The sequence below is a fragment of the Chiloscyllium plagiosum genome, chromosome 29, assembly GCF_004010195.1.
Source record: "Chiloscyllium plagiosum isolate BGI_BamShark_2017 chromosome 29, ASM401019v2, whole genome shotgun sequence".
Taxonomy (NCBI): Eukaryota; Metazoa; Chordata; class Chondrichthyes; order Orectolobiformes; family Hemiscylliidae; genus Chiloscyllium; species Chiloscyllium plagiosum.
Window position 1 is genome coordinate 33,129,242 of NC_057738.1, and position 21,283 is coordinate 33,150,524.

Below are 21,283 nucleotides of genomic sequence, written 5' to 3' on the forward strand. Positions count from 1 at the left end.
TTAAGACAATTGCTGTGAGCCTTCCTACCTGTAACTCAGCTGCTCACACATTTAATGAGGTGAGCCACTGGGGAAAACTGAGGCAATTAGGCAGGCTAACATAAATGAGAAATCTGAAATAAAAGCAGACAATGCTGGGAAAGAAAATACAGCAAGTGTATTAGTATTTTTAATCTGCAAATAAATTACATACAAATAAACAAATATGGTTCAATACCTTATGGTGAGAGACTGCTAGATGTTTGTCAATATTGGATTGTATTTATCATGCACTCCCAACCAATTAAATGTTTCATTGTTTACCTATGCAGTCTGCAGCACCTAGCTTCTTGCTCCTCTAAGACCAGAACTGGACACAGGACCGAAGATGTAGCCTGATCAGAGCGCAATACAATTTGATTACAGCTACATCTAACATGTCTTCTACCATTTCAACTATGCAGTACAGGTATATCATTATATTGATTTTGTTGGTTGCCACTGTGCATTTGTCAGATGTATTGTTTTGAATTTATATCATCTTTAACAGGGATTGTTAATCCTTGCGATTGCCCCAAAGTGGGGTAGGGATCTCTCAGGTCCTGCTGTTTGCAGCAGTGGCAAAATTCATCTTTTGATGATCTGATGTAACAGTAAGTGGCCAGTTTGGATACATCCTTTTTAAGGACAACATGCACCTGGGCAGTTTTTTCATACGATCAGGTTGATATCAGTATTGTACCTTAATGGAACAGTTTGCCCTGGGGTACATCAGAGTACAAGTCTTCAGTACTATTGTGAGAATGCCGTTGCATGTTTGTACGTATGAGTGGAAGGATGCAGGGTGTGGTTGTAGACAGGTAGGTGATATCAACAGATTTCATTGCCTATGTTTTACCCTGTGCTGTGCAACTTAATGAGTTTAGGCTAAGCACTATCAAAGCAACTTCTTCCTGACTACATACTTCTGCACTGCTATCATTGTCAAGGATCATACCAATCATAGCCGAAGGAAATCCTTGGTTTAAAAACAAGGAAACATGTTGGAAGAGCTGACATAGAAGGTGGGATGATCTTAAGATGGAGCAAAACTGGAAAAATATCTCCATCTGCAACAGACTTGGGGGAAATGTAATCCAGGTAGGCATGGGTTTATAGTAGATATGAGTTAACAGTCATTGAGAAATTGAGAAGGAGAATTTGATGAAGGGAATGAAGTGAAGTGAGAGTTGTGAATTGGGAGAGACACAACAGTATTGGTGATATACTGGATAAAATGAAAAGGGAAGGGTTATGAGTAGGACTGGGTTAAAAATTATGCCACCTATTTCAAGCAAAAATTCAGACACAGCCAGGATCCATTGGAATACTTGTTATTTAGATGAAGTGAGTTGAGTCAAAAGAGCAATTGTTCACTGTTCTAGTGTTGGCTGTGACTCAGTTGGTAGCAACCTTACTTCTACTTGAAATGTTGTGGGCACAAAAATCAAGATGGAAACTTCATTGTTGGAAGTGGTATATTTTGTATGAGATGTTAAACCAAAGCACATCTCAGATGGATAAATGTATTGTTTTATTGAAGGATAGGGCTGTTATCTCTCGTGACTAATATTTATTTCTCGATCAAGATCACAAAAACAGATTATCTATCATTATGACATTGCTTTTTGTGTGGGCTTGCTGTGTGCAAATTGGCTGCTGGATGCTGCCTGACCTGCTGCGCTTTTCCAGCAACACATTTTCAGCTGTTGGATTATAACATTACAACAGTGACACTTTAAAAGCATATCATGGGCAGTAAAATACTTTGTGACATTTTGTGGTGATGAGAGTTGCAGTATAAATTCAAGTCTGTCTTTTTTTTGGTTTTCTTTCTTCCTTTGCACAGGAACGGCCTTCTGATTCTCAAAACCTCTGAGTTTCTGAAGTGAAACTACATGCAAGTACTCACCACTTGCGAATGGCTTCAATCTTAAGTATATTGTTATCAACTGTCTCTCAATTGGAGGATGACATCTACTCAGAATTGCAAGTTCCTGCTTTTACATTCATGTGACTGAAATGTCCAGTTCTTTGTCTGCTTATATTTTGAGACATCGAGCAGGACACTTCACAAGGTAGTGGGATCTAGAGTGCAGGATTTTCTTCCTTTTCTTTCCTGCTGTTCAGCTGCTTTGCTTCATTAAATTGTAAAACATTTTGATTAACAACTTGGCACCACTTTAAACAATAGTAAGTTTCTTCCAGTAATCAACGTTAATGCTGGCTGCACTTCAAAGAAAGCTTCTTCAAAGGATTTTCTTTGTCCTCCTTAGATTAGATTACTTACAGTGTGGAAACAGGCCCTTCGGCCCAACAAGTCCACACCGACCCGTCGAAGCGTAACCCACCCATACCCCTACATTTACCCCCTTTAACCTAACACTATGGGCAATTTAGCATGGCCAATTCACCTAACCCGCATATCTTTGTGACTGTGGGAGGAAACCGGAGCACCCGGAGGAAACCCACGCAGAGACAGGGAGAATGTGCAAACTCCACACAGTCAGTCGCCTGAGTTGGGAATTGAACCCAGGTCTCTGGCGCTGTGAGGCAGCAGTGCTAACCACTGTGCCACCCACGGAATGCTGGCTATTAGAGAATTGAAAGAGCAGAATCTGGTAGGGGAGATACTTGATGCAAAGTCCAGTCCATTATGGTGATTTTGCAGGATTCTTGCCTGAATGCTTGTGAAACTGGCTTCAGGGATACCAGCATTTATTCAAGTTTTTCAGTGAATTTGGAAGTTTTGATGGAGGCATTGCTGTTGGGATTCATCTATCACTTTATATGTGTCACTGACATACATCAGGTCACACTGCAGTGCAAAGTAAGATGACAACTGCTATGTACACTATGACTTTTGTTGACTTTGGAAGTCTTTATTGTCAAATGCGCACTGCCACAGTCTGTCAAAGGCAGAGCTGACACAGCTGATCTGGTGTTGGGATCTCCTCATCAGTATTGATAGAGATGGCTGCAAGGTATGGAAAATGGTCAATGTATTCCTGAATGTCTCCCAATATTTACAGGAGATGTAAACTTTGACGGACTAGTACTGGGCTAAGTTTTGTTTTGGTAATATTCAAAAACCGGTTGGATCTCTTAAATGCAGAATTTAAAAACTTGAGACAGATGTGCAAAGGGCAACAACTTAAATCATAAACAATGCAGTCATGACATACTGGCTCTGCCACACATGCACAATCACTTATCCATGGTGGTCAAATTAGTTTTGGCATGGAGTTGAAAAGTTTTCTACCTAGCCAGCATTTAATGCTCACACTGGAGGGCAGATGATCTTTGAGGTGAATAGCCAGTGTCAGTTAAATCTAAATAAAATAAGTGGGCTATCATACAGTCATGATTACTGCTAGTCGCGATGTTGAATGCAACTATTTCAAATTTCTTATTCCAGGCAGTTGCTGTCACATCATCATGAAGCAGTTGCAAGATTGTGATGAAGCTTCTTGGACATCAAATTCTTTGGAAAAGAATCTCAATCTACTGAGTCAAATGTTTTGGCTAGGTCACTGATTGCAAGGAAGAGTTCCTCAAAATTTTCCTTGGATTCTGCTAGCAATAAAAATCATGCCAGAAATTACTCTGGAAGGTCAGAGAACACACTCTCTGTGGGAAGATTTCTTCAGGCGTACAAACAAGGCATCCAGGCGAGCGCACGTCTGAAATTTCCCTGCTGAGAACAAGAAAATACTTCAACATTTCCACAGGCATGATTTATCTCCCGTCTCAAAGATAGTTACAATTGTTGTATTCCTAAAGTCTGGTGGGTAGCTTGTATTTCTTAACAAATTTGTAGGATTTTGGTCAAACTGCCAAATTTAAGAACCTCACTTGTAAGAGCTTCAGGATTTATGTCTTTCACCTTTTTGATTGCTTGTTGTCGCTCTCTCATTAATGGTGGCTCACTCATGGATCCTACTACAAGGTATGAGAGAATAACCTGGAGAGTCTCAAATTCCACTATAGTCTCAGTTGAGGTAAACGGAACAACCTTTACTAATATCACTACTCGCCGACATATCCAAAAACACCTCCAAACAGAATTGACAAGCCACCTTTGACTATTCATTAAAATAATCTCACTTTTCCCCCAATTTTTTGTTTGGTTCGATTAAATAGCTCACTTTTTTTCTTTTTTAAACATTGCTTGTCTTTTCTCTTGACAACTTGTGACAGGCCTGCTTTTATACTTTATGCCCAAAATTACCTATTAATTTCACATTTCCAAGTTTATCTACATTTTTGTGGGAGTCTCTAAATTAACCTACGCATTCATGAGAAGGAGAAGTAGTAATCATTAAATGAGTTCTTAACCACTTCTTTATCCTTCTCACCTACAACAACCTCCAGGGATTTAGTCTGAGCAAATGAATGCATTGTGGGATCTAGGAAGACTGGTGCCGTGGGATTATGGGAAGTGTGCAGCGGGATTGTGGGAACTTGGAGGATCTGCACTGTGGGATTGTGGGATGGTGGAGGACGTGTGCGGCGGCATTGTGGGATAGTGGTGGAGGCGAGCGGATGGTGAAAGACGGCCCTGGCGAAATGGCGGACGTTCACAGCCAGGAGGAAGAGGCGGACTGGCGCCGGAACGAGCGACTGACGGCTACTTTGGAGGAAGAGTAAGGGGAGCCTTCATTGCCGATGCGGATAGAATTAAGTTAGCGGCAGCCGTTACAATGAAATGTTCCGGTCAACCTCGTGTGTGAGTGGGAGAGCCGGTATGCGGCGGGCCGCGCTGAATGTGGTTTAAATAATAACGAGTGGCCTCAGTGCTCCATACATGGCCGCGGAAGGCGTTCTCCTCACTCCCACTGCAGGCCCTTGGGCTTCCGCGCTGCTCTTCCATCTGGGTTTCTGGGACCAAGAGGTTTCCACCTCCCGCCTCTGAAAACCAGCGAGTGCTGTGGGCCTCGCTCAGCATGTGACAAAGTGGTTTGTTCTTTCGGGAGGACGGATGCCTCCGCCCTTCACTTTCCTCCCCAGGTCTCACTTTACTCTCCACCCTTCTCTTTAATGCGTCCCTCTACGTTAAACCTATCATTCCCCACTTCGACAGACGTTGCCTGGACGTGCGGAGGGTTTCCAGCGTTAAAAAAAATTGTCTTCAAATTCTCCCACTTGTTTCTATTCTGAATTGATCATTCTTGCCGTTTACTTTACCCTATTTATTTTCCAATTTATGTTTTTTCTTGTTTAACGTGACCTGGCCCTCTTTCAATTGGATCTTCAAATTGGTCTACTAAATTTTAATGTTATTTTCCCTAAACTTTCTTTTTCTATATAAATGAGAATGTTGACAAAGTAGACCAATAATCCATGCACTGAATCAAATCAACTTGCTTAAATATTACCAGATCAAATGCTTGGCATATTTCAAAGTACTTCAAATAATGGATTATATTTGAAGTTTAGGTGTTGCTATTAGTATGTGAAGGTGGCAACTAGTTTCTGCATAGAGTATTGAGTAGATAATCTGTTTTGGTGGCGTTGGGTGAATAGCAATTATTTGCTAGAACACTGGAAGAATTTTGCACACTGTACTTTTTGCTGTCGACTGGAGGTAGCTGACAGGATCTCTGTTTAATGTCTAACCTGAAAGGTGACACCACCTGTAATATAATGTACAGTCTCTTGTTAATTTCAATTGCAGATTGGGGTTCATAACCTTGATCAAAAACTACTACAAAAGAAGTCAGACTGACATTTTAATACGCCCAACAGGCAAGTCTGTGAATCACTAGTTTCCACTGTGAAAATAATTACAACTCACATTTTTGGTTCGACTATACCTTCCTTTTTGTTTGTAAATATCACCAGAACTTTTAATATCATGGCATATATGGTTTTTGTGTAGAAATGACTTCAATGGTGCTGAAAAGAAATACTACCAAACATAGTAGTCAAGAAGGGTTACAACTGAAACATCAATTTCTCCACCTAATGCTGCCTGGCTTGCAATGTTCTCCCAGCCTCCTCCTTGCCAAATATGGTACTCGTCAGGGGAAATTTAGTGCCAAAGTTTAAACAAACTCAACGATTTATATCATGGGGCAAGGGTGCAAAAAGGGGGAAATAGCTGCACTGACAACCAAGCTAAGTTAATTCGTCAAGCTTGGAATGTCGGTCAGTTGCACTTGCTAGAAGTGAGTACCATGATCTGTAACCAAAACATATGTTCAAGCCTTGCAACTTATTTCCTTAAAACAAGAACTTGAGTGCATGGTTCCTTGTTGCTGTGGAAAAATCAGGATTGACTTTTGAACCAGTCAGTTTGTTCTTCTTCTTTATAAATTGTTGTGGTTGTTTGAAATTTGTAATTTTTGAGTTTGCCTTGATGAGTGCAGACCAGAAGTCAACAACATGTTGTTGATCACTACACCACTATATTCACTGCTATCAAGCAACTGTAGAAATTGCTTCAGCAATTATGGAAGTTTTCTTAAAACTCTCTGCATTTTAAACCATATCATATGTATTTTTAAAATTCAGGATTGCCAGAAGCAGCAATTGTGATGAATTTAAGATTTTATAGTGAAATTTAATTTTTAGATTTGCTTCAAACTTATTTTAAATTTGAGCTTGGATTTTTGTTTGTTCAACAAACAGATGATTGATTTTCATATGACTGACTTAGGTTGGGGAACTTGTAATTCACTGGTGAGATGCTTCATTTTCTTTTAGTGTAAATTAATATCTCCTTTTCACAAAGTATTTGTCTTGTTTGAGGATTTGTTTATAAAATATCTCCAGATAACTTGATCAATCTCATCATCCATCAATTCTATAGCCTGTAGGTGTAAATTTTTTTTTGTCTTTTCACTGTGCTGTGTTAAAATGAATTGAGTTTCAAACTTATTGCTGATTGATTTGATTTATTATCACATGTACCTAAGTACAGTGAAAAGCTTTGTTTGCAAGCAGTACAGGCATATCATAGTAAGCAAGGACATACAGATCAGAGAGTGGGGAAAAAAAAAGCTTGGACAGAGTAAGGCATAAAAGTTACACCACACGGGTCGTGTGCTCGACAAGATCAACATTAACAAGATCGAATGACACCAGATTATTGTCCACTAAGTTCATTTGAAATTACAAGCTTTTGGAGTGCTGCTTCTTTGTCAGGTAGCTAGTGGGGCAGGATACTGTTGGTCTGGGCTGTGCACACAACCTTCTATATGTTTTTTACGGTCCTGGTGAGAACAGTTGCCATTCTAGGCTGTTATGCACTCAAACAATATGCTTTCTGTGGTGCATCTGTAAAAGTTGGTAAGGGACCTTATGGACATGCCAAATGACCTGAGCTGCCTGAGGAAGAAGAGGTGTTGTTGTGCCGCCTTGACCACTGCATCTGCATGGCAAGACCTGGACAGGTTGTCTGTTATCATCACTCCTAGGAACTTGACGCTGTCAACCCCCTCGACCTCGACTCCATTGATGTAAATGGGGGCATGTTCTCCTCCTTTCTTTCTGAAGTCAATGATCAGTTCTTTAGTTTTGCCAACATCGAGAGAGAGGTTGTTGTTATTGCACCATGTCACCAAGCCCTCTAATTCCTTTCTGTATTGAGTCGTCATTGTTTGATATGTGTCCTACCTCAGTGGTATAGCCAGCAAACTTGTAAACGGCGTTTTGTTTGGAGTTTGGCAATATGGTTGTGCAGGGAGTACAGTAGGTGGCTGAGAATGTATCCTTGGTGGGCCTCTGGTGTTGTGTTGTCGTGGAGGAGGTAAAGTTGTTCCGGACTTTTGAGATCAATTTAGAGGGGATAATGCTGTTGACTGCAGCTCCACTTTCAATGAGCAGGAGTATGACGTAGGTATCCTTGTTGTCCAGATGTTCCAGGGATGAGTGCTGGGCTAGAGAAATGGCTTAGCCACTGTCAACCTTTTGCATCGGTAAGCAAATTGCAGTGGATCGAGGCAGCCTAGGAGAATAGAGTTGATCCATACAGGAATCTTGGTCATTTTAAGTTAGAAAAAGTGTTGGACCCAACAATGAGCCTTAAGGCAACCCAGTTTTATAAGCCCTCTGTCTTCTGCCCCTCACTTTTAATCTGTTTCTTGCTTGGATGATATCTATGAGTTATTTTAAAACATTTATTCCGACATGGGATATGAGCATTTATTGTCAGTATAATGTCTTTGAGAAGGTGGCAAATCTTTGCAGTGCAACTTATACTGAGTGATAAACAAAGAAACCAGTAGGCTATTCAGACACACAAGGATGGGATGTTCCCGATCTGAATCCGTGCTGGCACATTGAAACTGAATTTAGTGTTGTACAGATGATGCTCAAGCTTACAACCAAATTCTTCCTTTGACCTAAAATAGAAGCAATGCTTCATGGCTGTTTGCACCCTTTTTAATAAGAGACAGCATGTTAAATTGTTTCTTAACATGTTATACTACTTATGTGTCTCATAATGATTTCAGCGTTTCACAAATACATCTCAACACTCTTGGATAAATAATGTATGTCTCAAGGATTTAGTTGAGTCTGATTAGCTTGCCTAGACTATAATTTATAACAAGCTTGTGTATTGTCTTTTGAATTGTTTGCTGAATACATGCACAAACTTAGTGGAAGTGAATTTAAGGCATTTTCACAATGCAAAAGAGGAAGTCATGAATCTGGAACCCTTGAAATAAAGGTCATTCAAACTTAGAAATAGGCTGTATGAACTTTCATTACTTAGAAAGGTAGGTGGTTTTCGTGAATGTTTAACAAAATGTATATATAGAAAACCAGTATTTGATTTTAGCGTTTCATAATGCAGAGAGAAAATTTTGATGGAAGCTGTATCATTCATTAATATTTTTTCCACCCCATCTTCCCTATTCCTGAGAAGCTCGGTGGAGTTTGAATTAGGCCAAACTCGATCTTCAAAAGAGACAAGTGGGGATACATTTCTGATCTTGATTTTCTTTAACACACAAAACAGGGATACTGCTGGCTGAATTAAAGTTACATTGTCGAAATTTTAAAACTTTAAACATGTCTCTTCACACTTGATTGCTATTTGTTGAGATGATATGGAAGCGGAAAACATTGGAGATAGTGATAGGCTTACAACCTGCTTTTCTATTCCATGGAATAATGCAAATATTACAAATTTGTTTTGGTTTCAGTGCTGCTTACAGACCATGGAACACTTGTCATTGCTTTTCTGCCAATATTTGATTATTACTGTAACCTAGTTATTGATAGCTGGATGACTTTCAGGAAGTGGGGTGAGAATATATTCAGAATCTTTCAATTACAAGATTTTTGTGTGAAATTGAGAGAAATTCTTTATAAAACAAATGGACTACCAGTGCACACTATTTAGACAGTCAGAGGAAGTGGGAAGTTAAGTTTATTTTTATCATAGCCAGGTTGAGAGATAAAAATTTTTAAGAAAAATGTGGATGGAGGATGTAATGAAGCTAAAGATGGATTATGCAAGTAACCTTATGCTTCCTTAGCTTTTGCACTTTCAGATCTACCTTAAAATGGTAGTCAAATCTCTGTTTCTAACTATAGTACTGAGTAGTTCACTTGGATAACATAAATAACTCCACAATACTGTAATGGAAACACTTTTAAACTATGCTGGCTGCCAGAAAGAAATTATTGTTAGATTGGACAGATTGTGTAGGTTAATCAATTAAATTTAGAAATGTTTATTATTTATTGCTTCTCTTGCATTTAAACACTGCTCTATAGAATTTCAAGGAAAATATGGTTCTGTCTTATTTGAGTACTAGCCTACATTAAAAGTTTTTCATCAAACTGTTTTTTACAGCAGCTCTGCATTAAGATTTCTTTTAAAAATCCAGGTATGGGGAGATAGTGGCACAATGATAATGTCACTGGACAAGTAATTCAGAACTTCAGGTTAATGTTCAGAGGATGTGGGTTTAAATTCCATCCTTGAATTTGATTAAAAATCTGAAATTAAAAGGTAGTCTAATGGTAACCACTCAATTATTGTGTAAAAATTGTCTGGCTCACTAATATCCTCTACTGGAAATAAATCTTCCTTCCTTTAGGGAAAGAAATCTGCTGTTCTTGGGGACCATAGTAGTGGGTCAGCAAATTAAATGACAAGGAGTCTGAGACTAAGGCTGGTAAGGCTATGAGGAACAACAGACAGGGTGGTTATTGAATACAGCAGAGTTGGCAATCTAAAGTGTATTTGTTTTAATGCAATGAGTATGATGGATAAGGCAGATGAACTTAGAGCGTGGATTAATGCATATAACGATAGTGTAGCTATTACAGAGATTTGGTTGAGAGAGCAACATTCTGGCAGCTTAATCTTGCAGGATTTAAATGTTTCAGGCTTGACAGAAATGGATGCATAAGACATGGGTGAATTGGATTACTGATTAGGAAGAATATCACAGCTGTACTGAGGATCTGACCTTGGTGGGCTTGTCCAGTGGGGTAATATGAGTACAGCTCAGGAATAGGAAGGGTACAGAACCTTTGGTGGGATTGTACTACAGGCCTTCCAACAGCCAGCGAGTGATATAGAAATAAATATGTGGACAAATTATGGAAAAATGTGAAAATAGGGTTGTTGTAGGTTATTTTAACTTTTCCTGTATTGACTGGGACTCACTGAGCGCCAATGGTTTGGATGAGGCAGAATTTGTTAGATGTTTCAAAAAGCCATTCTGGACACGGTATATAAGTAGTCCAGTTAGGGAGGGAGCCATACTGTACTTGGTATTGGGGAATGAGTCCGGTCAGGTGATCAAAGTTTCAGTGGGGATCATTTCAGGGATAGTCACCGTAATTCTATTAGTTTTATGTTACTTATGGGTAAGGATAAGAATTGTTCTCAGGTTAAAGGTCTAAATTGGGAGATAGCTAATGACCACAATATTAGGCACGAATCGGGGAATAAAGTTAGGGAGGAGATGTTTGAGGGTAGATCCACATTTGGCATGTGGGAATCTTTTTAAAGGTCACTTGATTGGAGTTCAGGACCAGCATGTTCCTGTGAAAATAAAGGATAGGTATGGCAAGATTCAGGAACCTTAGATGCACCAGAGAAATTCAGAGGCATGTATGATTTCAGAAACTGAAGACACAGAGCCCTCACAGAATACAAAGTTGGCAGGAAAGAACTCGAACAGGAATCAGGAGGGTTAAAAGGAGCCATGAAATAACTTTAGCAAACACATTAAGGAAAATCCCAAAGCATTTTGTACTTGTATAAGGAGCAAGAGTGTAGCTAGGGAAAGGGGTATGTCCTCTCAAGGACATAGTGAATTTATGGGGCTAGATGTGAGGTTCTTAATAAATACTTGGCATGGTATTCACAAAGGAGAGGCGAACATGGTGGATGGTGAGTCTCCGGAGGAATATGTTGATATTTTTAGGGCAATATAAGAAGTAGTAGTGTTGGGTGTTTTAAAGAGAGTTCAGGAAGACAAATCCCTAGGACCTGATTGGATCCATCCCAGAATGCTGATGTATACAGATGATGCAATTGCAAGAAATCTGTGTATCCTGTTAAGTCACAGGAGAGCTCTTGGAGGAGAATAGCATAACTTGGGGTGTGCATAACCATGTAAAAATTGGGACGTCATGTCGCAGCTGCACAGAGTTTTAGTTAGGCCAAATATTGTTTATAGTGTCAGTTACCACACGACTAGAAGAATGTTGGAGCTTTGCTGAGGGTGCAGAAACAGTTTACCAGGATGTTGTCTGATTTGGGGGTATTAGCTGTGAGGAGAGATTGGAAAACTTGGTTTGTTTTCACGTGAATGTTGAAGGATATTGGTAACCTGATAATTTTATAAAGTGAGAGGCATGGATAGAAATGTCAATTACAAGGGGATGTAAATTCAATGTAAAAGGGGGTAACTTTAAAGGAGATTGTAGAATACCTACAGTGTACGTAGAGGCCATTCAGCCTATTGGGTTTGCACCAAGCCAAACCCAACTTCCACATTTACCATGTCTAATCCAACTAAGCCTGCACATCCCTGGACTCTACAGAGCAATTTAGCACGGCCAGTCCACCTAATCAAATTTTTGTTTTAATCAGTGGTATGTGTTGCCAGAGGTGGTGATTTAACTGACACAGTAGTGATGTTTAAGATGCATCTTGACAGATATATGAATAGGCAAGGAACAGAAGGATGTGGACTGTGTGGAGGCAAGAGGAAACTTTTAGTTTAGAAAGGCATCATGTGTTGGCGCAGACTTGGTGGGCTGAAGGACCATAAATGCTGTGCCTAAATATCTTTCTTTCTTTATTTTACTTATTGTAAAGCCACAGTGTATTGATGAGTATACAGATGCACATCTGTATTTTCTTTAAAAATCTGAACTCTACTTCCAGTTTATAAGAACCTGAAGACAAACTAATGGTAAGTACCATTTATCTTTTGTAAGTACCAGTGTAGTCCCATCGTACTGCTCTGTTTCAGTTAGATCTTTCCTCCATTTTTTTTGGGGGGGCGGGGACTTTGCTTGGCAGCTTTATCATCTTTTAAGAAAGATGGACGATTGGTATAATTTATTTTAACAATTTAATATATCCTGTTGCTTATTTCCTTAAGTTACTTTGAAATCATCTTAAAGGTTACCTTAGATGCAAATTAATATTGTTTTCAGTGAGGTTGTTCCTCTTTGCAAACGCATCTTTTCACTGCTTTCTCATGAGTTTTTCTAATCTGTCTTCACTGATTCGATCTGCATGGGGAATGATCTGTCTTTCCAATCAGCTCATATTTTCCCAAAGCTTATTTATAAATTGGAAGGGACCAGGTCAGGACACGATATTCCCAAGTCTTGTCTGACAAGTGCATTATGAAGAAATTGCATAAACTTCAACTTAGCTGTTCTAGATATATGGAAGCATTCTTTTCTCTGTTAGCTTTGTCATGCTGAAAGTTACTTGTTAACTATTATTTATATTTTTCTGTAGACATTTGAGCAATCATAGTATCTGTAAAGACAAGTGAGCAGTATTCACATGTTTAAGGCAGTCTAATGTGAAAAAGATCAATGATAGTCTTTACCCAAGATTACCTTTCCAGGGAAAGCAACTGCCTGTATTAGTTTCCTGATGAGAAACTGGTGTAGTAAAAATCAGTTGTGCTGAGGGATTGTGGGTTTTCACTTGAATTCTTATACTCTGGCAAAATCTTAATGCCAAAGTAAAATTAACAAGATATACATGGATGTTACTGAGATTGGAAGGTTTGAGTTATAAGGAAAGGCTGGATCTGCTGGACCATTTTCCCTGGAGCATAGGAAGCTGAGAATTGACCTTTTGGAGGTTTATAAAACCATTGGTCTTTTCCCCATGATAGGGAGTCCAAACTAAAGGCCATAGGTTTAAGGTCAGAGCATAATATTTAAAAGGGATCTGAGGAGCGACTTTTTCACACACTGGGTGGTGCGTATACAGAACAAGCTGCCAGCCAAAGTGGTAGGGGCGATTACAGTTACAACATTTAAAAAACTTTTTGTACAGGTACATGAATAGATTTAGAAGGATATGGACCAAACACAGGCAAATGGCGCTAGTTCAGTTCAGAAAGCCTGGTCAGCATGAAGGAGTTGGGCCAAAGGCCCTGTTTCCATGCTATATGACACTATTAACACAATCTGTTTTAAAATGACTTGATTCTGAATTTATTTATTTTATACTCATGGGACTGATTTCGTTTTCTAGGTGCAATGCCTAGTGTCATCAAATCTCTAAATGTTTTCTGAAATATTTTATGACTATAATCTTTTATTTCTGGTAACATTCTTATGAATCTTTTCTATACTTTAAAAGGCTTTATCGTCTTTCTTATAACGGTGCCTAAAATGTGGTGCAACTGTTGTTATCCAACTGTCAGTTGTTTTTGCGCAAATTCAACACCTTGCTATTTATAGAGTTCCAGTGTGCATCATGGTCAGAAACTCTTGAAAATCTTTTCTTAAAGTCCTTTTTTTTTTTAGAAATGAAAAACTGTAATCCCACAGTTAAAGATCCATAGCACTGTTCCCTCCAAGCAGTTGTTCCCTGATCTATTCCACATTGGAAAGCAGATTGTTGTCAATCTCATGGAAGCATGTCAAATTCTTAAGGACTTTGACAGGGTAAATGCTGAGAGGGATGTTCCCCTCATGGCAAAGCCTAGAATCAGAGGGCATCGTCTCAGAATTATGGAGTGCCAATTTAAGACTGTGATAAGGTGGAATTTCATCTCTTTGGAACTCTCTTACCACAGAGTTGTGGGGGCAGAGACCTTGCATATATTTAAGACTGAGATAGATTCTTAATCAGTCAGGGAATCAAGGGTTATAGGGAAAAGGCAGGAAAGTGGATGTGAGGAATGTCAGATCAGCCATGATCCAATGGAATGGTGAAGCAGGCTCAAGAGGCAAAATGGCTTGCTCCTGTTCCTGTTTCTATGGTCTTATAAAATATATCCCTGAAATGTAGCTTTACTTCCAGAATAAAATTTGCAACTATTTTGGTTGATAAGCTAGTCCTGGAATATGTGGGAAAAACTTAGAGAATAATGTATACAGTTTATAATAATGTTTAATTTGAGGTTTGGGAGTTGTCCATTGTCCTGATGTCAAAGGAAAAATTAGTTGATATTGATCATCCATGCCTCAAGCTAATTAACTAGTGTAATTGAAGTGTACTTAAGGTTAGGACCATATCTTAAAATGTTTCATTTTACAAGTTTCACAACTTGTCTTGTGTTCCAAGGTTTTGTGGCTTCTCTATTACAAGCCAACAATATGAATAGCTCAGTCCAAAATTGCACCAATGCACAAAACAAATCGAGCTTTTCAGATCCTGTTTTCTAAGTTGAACTTCACAGTTACTGTTTCTGTTCATTTTACCAAGTTCAAGAAATTACATTAAATACCCTAATTATATTCTTTCCTGTCCAAGTGTTGGAAATTTTTCTTAGCTATACCATGTCAGTATGGCGGTTATAGATATGTCACAATCGAATGGCAGAGAATACTTGATGGGCAAAATGGCCTAAACCTGCAGCTGTATCTTATATATTTAACTTTGTACAAAAAAGGATGCAAGGTTAATTGAGATTGTTTTCTATTTTCATTCTTTTCTGTTTTAATTTACTATTGTAATATTCTCTATTTTAACTGTATTCAGAAATGAGTCCACAATCAATTTCAATACTGCATTTCATTTTTAATATTGAGAGTGAGTGAGGAGTTAAAGAAGAAATCTACTCTAGAATGCTGCTATTTCAGTTCAGTCATGTACAGAATGGCAGTGTCACAAGGCATGCTAAAGTAATGTCAGTTTAATTTCAAGTACAGTACACAGGAAAATAAAGACGATGTGTTTTTTTTGGATTGGGGTAGTAGGGTATTCTGGATGCTTCTAAACAGAGTTTGTACATATTTTTGATCTAAATGGAGGAATTGACTTCAAAACCCCTACTGTAAATGCAGCGAGGTGTTCAATGTGAATGTTAGAAGTTCTGTTCATCCTCAGTTACTAGTTCATTTGCTAATGTAGTATAGTTGCATATTCATTATTTTTGAGCAAATTCCTGATGTATACACTTGCAAACTAGAAATTAAGACCCTTAGCAAATGTTGCAGAAACCTTGAATTTTATATGTTCCCAAAAGGTGGCTTATGGGATGTTCTTTGTCTCTACGCAAATCCCCATTGGCATGTTCAGGGATATGTTACCACTGGAGACCTGTTAGTGATTGGCCAAGAAGGTGTGCAGGCTGGTTATGGGATCGTGTTCCCTAGACTGTCATTGCTTGGAGGGTTTCTTGTGCAAAAAATGTAAATTTGCTGCCAAACTATTACAATGAATATTTAGATTTACAAGTGAGCTCCAGTTGTAATTTTTTTCCCTGCTAAACATCTTTCTCATTGCTTAGTTTGAACATATTTTCTTTTTTACAGTCCGGAAGCTGCAGATTCTTCTGAAAAAAGTGGGAACGAAGAGAATGGAGAAGTTTCGGATGAAAATAGAGATCCAAATACTGCTGCAGGCAAATCAATTAAACACAAGAAAAAGAAACACAAGCATCGGAGTAAACACAAGAAGCATAAGCATTCTTCGGAAGATGACAAGGAACGAAAACATAAGCACAAACACAAGCATAAAAAGCATAAAAGGAAAGAGAATGAAATCTTTGAGAAGGATGGTGATCACTCAATCAAAAGACCTAAGTTAGATGATTATGCTCTTTTGGAGGACTTAGAAAAACAAAGGGCAATGATAAAAGCAGAATTGGACAGTGAACTAATGGGAGGGAAAGTTCAATCTGGTATGGGTTTAATTCTGCAGGGTTATGTGTCTGACTCTGAGGAAGAGGGGGAAATCCATGAGAAGACTCGGAATGGTGAAAGAATTGCATCCAATCGGGACGTTTCTGAAATCTTGCCTGTTAGAGACAACAAAGTTAAACGGGAGCCTGTAGAATCTAAGCCTGTTTCAAAGAGGCGAAGTAAAAGCAGATCAAAAGACAGGACTAAACATAGCAAATCTGAGAAAAAGAAAAATAGGCTGAGTTCAGAACACAGAAAAGAGAAAGAGAAAACGAGAAGTAAATCACACGAGCGAAAGCGTTCAAGAAGTCCCATCAAAAGCAGTAAGCCTGCAGAAAAGCCAAGGTCTCCAACATCCATGAAAAGACGATCTCAAGAAAAGAGTAAAAAATCAACTCTGGCAGAAGATGGGACAAAGTCGAAGGATCGCAAGAATGTAACAAATGAAAGCAAAACAAAGGAACGGAATAAAAAATCAAAATCTCCTCCGGTGAAAAGGAGCAAATCGGGAGAGAGAAGTCAGAGATCTAAATCCAAAGACCGTGAGAAGAGATCTAGAAAATCTGAAACGGAAAAGGAAAAGAAATCTCTGAAGTCTCCGTCCAAGGATGTTCCTTCTGGGAAGGAGAATCGATCGCCACTCAAGAAACATGCACTTTCTCCTAAACGGAAAAGCCTTTCTCCAAAACAGCATAGAGAAAAGTCATCCAAACATAGCCGATCGCCTATTATTAATGATCGTGCACCTAAAAAGAGTCAGTCTCCCTCACGGAATAAGTCCCCACCCAGAAGAGCTAAAAGTAGATCGATAGAACAAAGGCGGAGGGAGAGTGAACGAACAAGAGCTTTATCTCCAAGGTAATGCAGCACCCTTCTTTGAGACGCATTCAATTGTACAAGAGTGGTTTACTTGACCTTCAAATATATTAGCTTTCATCATGTATTTCCTCTGCAGCTCTTTCTATTGTTACTGTTTTTATTCCTGAAGAAGGGCTTATGCCCGAAACATCGATTCTCCTGTTCCTTTGATGCTGCCTGACCTGCTGAGCTTTTCCAGCAACACATTTTTAAGCTCTGATCTCCAGCATCTGCAGTCCTCACTTTGTCCTTACTATTTTTATTGCCTTGTTAACCCATTGTTGAGCAAAGCATTGCACAATTGTTTTTCTCAGCTTGGTTAGCACCTTATGATACTGTAGCACAAATTTGAGGACCCTTGGAATCTACAGTCCCTATGATACTTGCACTGAGGTCTCATACATTGTCCTTTAACCTACTCCAAAAGGCCTCGTGTAACAGAATGGTATTCTGATGAAACAGTATTTAAATTAAATAATGCACAGTCTTTTCCTTAGCTCTAGATATTTTGTTTATCTTCAGAAACATCTAATTGAGGGGTAAGGGCAGAGGGTGAGTGAAGAAAGGAAGCATTCAGTCTTGATGCTTTGGCAATCAAACTGTGGAGCAGGCTTAATTAAACTGTTGGTCTTTTCCTACCTGTGAGCAACTATGCATTATCTTTGTATTGTTCAATCAGCATTTCTGTGCCTCTGAAATGTTTCAAACATCCAGATAAACTAAACTGCTTGCTTAGGCAATTAATTCTGTGGTCAAAAGAATTTGAAACAAAATAGAAATTGATGGTAATGCTCAGTGGGTCTAGCAGAGTCGGTGGAGAGAAAGCAGAGTTAAAGTTTTGGTCAAGTGACCCTTCCTTATAATATCTAGCTGGAATTTGTCAGGTATAGATGTTGTCAGGAATGAAATGGATGAATTCTGAATGCTATCAGGCTAATATTATAGCTAAAGCATTGAGTTCTGTAAAATAATTGCATTAATTTGTAGTTAGTTGGGCAAAATTCTCCGGCAATACATGGTTATTGGATGCAATTAGTGAAGAGAACGCCTGTGGACAAAAAATTGCCAGGCAGGGAAAGACCAACTGTTTAAGCCTGCTCCATAGTTTGGCCAGAGCATTGAGACTTAAATGCTTCCTTCCTTCACTCATTCCCCTGCCCTCACTCCTCAGACAAAAGTTTCTGAAGATCGTTAAAAAAGTATTAAGGAAAATATTTTTCCGGAAAATTGCTCTCCAAACTCAAGTGATCAAAGCTACTCTGGTAGGTCACATTGACCTATGGTAGTTACCTGTATTTAATAAAAGACTTATCTTCCGTATCATGTAATCACTGCCATTTTTAAGTGGCTCAGCCCTTCAGGGTATGCAGAAATGCCATGCCTGTGCTCTAGCTGACAGTGAATTCCAGAGGCAGACTATCCTCCAGGAAATGGAAAACTAGCTTACATTGAGTTCATTCCTGTTCTTCCTTAGACTAAATTTATATGCGTTATCATCCTCGATCTGTGAAACTGAAATAATCCTTCTCAGTCGGCAAATATCCACCCCAACATTGTTTATAGTTTTTGATCAGATTGCTTCCAACTATGCTGCTGGAAATTACTATAGTTTTTGAGTCTGCCTTGGGTAGTTAAAGTTCTTTAGTCTACCAATTGTTTCTGTGACTCCTCAGAATCTTTTTCATGGACAAGCTAACCAAAGGAGACCAAAATAGAGGGTAGTACTTCAGATGCTGTTTGGCAACCTGTACTATGTTTGTGGTGTCCTTTGACTTGCACTGAATTAGTATGTTAATGCAGAAAAGGATATGTCTACTCTTTCTTCTTAATTTGACATGTGTTAATGTACCTGCAAGTGTTTACACAAGTCCTCTTGCTTTGCAGAGGCCTCTGTTGGCAGAGGTGAGGCCATGACATTTTAAATTCTAATGGCTAGTGACGCAACAACAGATCAGAAAATAAGCTTCCATGTGACCATATTCTGTTAGCAGTTTAGAGTAGGGATCATCCTTCCCTAAGCCAGTTTAATTAACTTCAACCCAGGGACGGGGCACCTGTCAGGATATCAAAGTATAATATTTATTTACTTTCATGCAGATATTGAAAGGTATTAGGAATTAGGCTGCATAGTGTTAATTGTTTAATTTGATTAGATTAGATTACATTACAGTGTGGAAACAGACCCTTCGGCCCAACAAGTCCACACTGACCCGCCGAAGCGCCACCCACCCATACCCCTACATTTACCCCTTACCTAATACTACGGGCAATTTAGCATGGCCAGTTCACCTGATCTGCACATCTTTGGACTGTGGGAGGAAACCAGAGCACCCGGAGGAAACCCACGCAGACACTGGGAGAATGTGCAAACTCCACACAGTCAGTCGCCTGAGGCGGGAAATGAACCCGGGTCTCCGGCGCTGTGAGGCAGCAGTGCTAACCACTGAGAAGGTGTTGTATTGTACATGTTGCTAGGCCCCATTACTGATTGCACATCACTTGCAGGGAACAATACTGAAAGAGCTTGAATGAAAAGATCTAAGTGATATGGTGCAACAGATTGCCGAAGTTTCATAAGTAGCATAAAGAAACTTGGCGAAAGCATACAGGGAATTAGATTATATTCATGTTTTGATTTTGTTTTGCTCAACAGTATACCATTTCTGACTGACTCATTTTAATTCTGAAAACCTTCCCTTTCAAAATAATGTGACTCAGTATCAGTCCATGGCCTTCTGGTGGTAGAGAAAGTATGTTATCCTGCACTTGCAGGAATTCAAGAGGTTTGAAACAAAGCATTTTTAACTGGAAGTATAAATTCTATTTTCTGGGCCTAGTTTTGAAAAAATTCAATTGGTGCTTTAATATGATTCCTGTGTTAATGTGTGTTCGAGCTAGAGTGCACTACCATAATTTGATGAAGCATTCACATTGCTTGCAAGTGGCCTCTTGTGAGGGTTTCTTATATTCTTGCAATAATGAACAATTAGTGTCTATGGAGCCAACCCACAAAGAATATTCGTGTTTGTATTTTAACATTTCTTTTTCCCTGCATTTGTTAAAGTATTGTGTTTTCTCAACTTTAGAACAAGGTCGCGAGATGAGCCAGCAAATAGGCTAGAGCGATCCAGGGACATAAGCTCCTCTCGCCGGTCTCCTGCAAGGAGAAGGGCCAGCAGATCTCCTATCCGGAGGAGATCTCGTTCACTCCTCAGACGAAGTCGATCTCCAAGGAGACGAAGTCGATCGAGGAGGAGGTAATTAAATAGCTTTCTGGAAATATAAACATTTTTAGTAATTGGGGACAAATTGTAGTTTGGGATTGTAAGATTCAGGAATATATGAATAATTTGGGTTTGAACTAGTTTTTCTGTCATATCAATATTTTGACATGAATTTTAATAATCAACATTGAAATGACTGATATGCTTCATCTGATAATTGTATTATAAGATTTCTTCTTTGATCTGTAGAATAAAAGCTTGATCTGAAGAACTTATGCTTAATGCTAAGGTCCGAGAGAGTGTTGCTGAATGGAGAGACCTTGGACTGCAGGTTCATAGCTCCTTGAAAGTGGAGTCGCAGGTAGATAGGATAGTGAAGAAGGCATTTGGTATGCTTTCCTTTATTGGTCAGAGTATTGAGTACAGGAGTTGGGAGGGAGGGGCATGGATAGGATAAATAGACAGTCTTTTTCCTGGGGTCGGGGAGTCCAGAACTAGAGGGTATTGGTTTAGGGTGAGAGGGGAATGGGTATATGAATAGGAAGGGTTTGGAGGCAAGTAATGAAATATTTCTGTTCAGGCTCTTCTCTTCTTGGGTACATTTGAAGCGGTGGTTCAGTTTTCCTATTTTTACCAGATTCATTAATTTTGTTTAAACTTGACATGAAAAACAATATTTTGAATCAGGTGCAAACTAAATTTGTTTGAGAAATGCCCTAAAATTTGAGTACAATGCGTGGTGAATAATATCCTAGACGTTTCAGTTTAAGTTTCTTTTTGTTTACAGTTGTTTCTAGGGATGATGTTTCCATTTTGCATTGTTAAAATTGTGGACAGAATTTGATTTTTTTTAATCTTTCCTGAGGTTAATTGGT

General features: G+C 39.0%; 1 protein-coding gene across 1 annotated transcript in view; it reads left to right on the forward strand.

Moving 5' to 3' along the window:
- Nucleotides 1–4,437: 4,437 nt before the first annotated feature.
- The window catches only part of prpf4bb (pre-mRNA processing factor 4Bb), a 45,854-nt gene continuing 29,008 nt past the window's right edge, over nucleotides 4,438–21,283 (forward strand). The window contains exons 1-3 of the mRNA XM_043719480.1: nucleotides 4,438–4,664; nucleotides 15,958–17,184; nucleotides 20,271–20,441. Coding sequence (XP_043575415.1) covers nucleotides 4,453–4,664; nucleotides 15,958–17,184; nucleotides 20,271–20,441 — 1,610 coding nt within the window. The 5' untranslated portion in view covers nucleotides 4,438–4,452. The remainder of the gene's footprint in view (nucleotides 4,665–15,957; nucleotides 17,185–20,270; nucleotides 20,442–21,283) is intronic.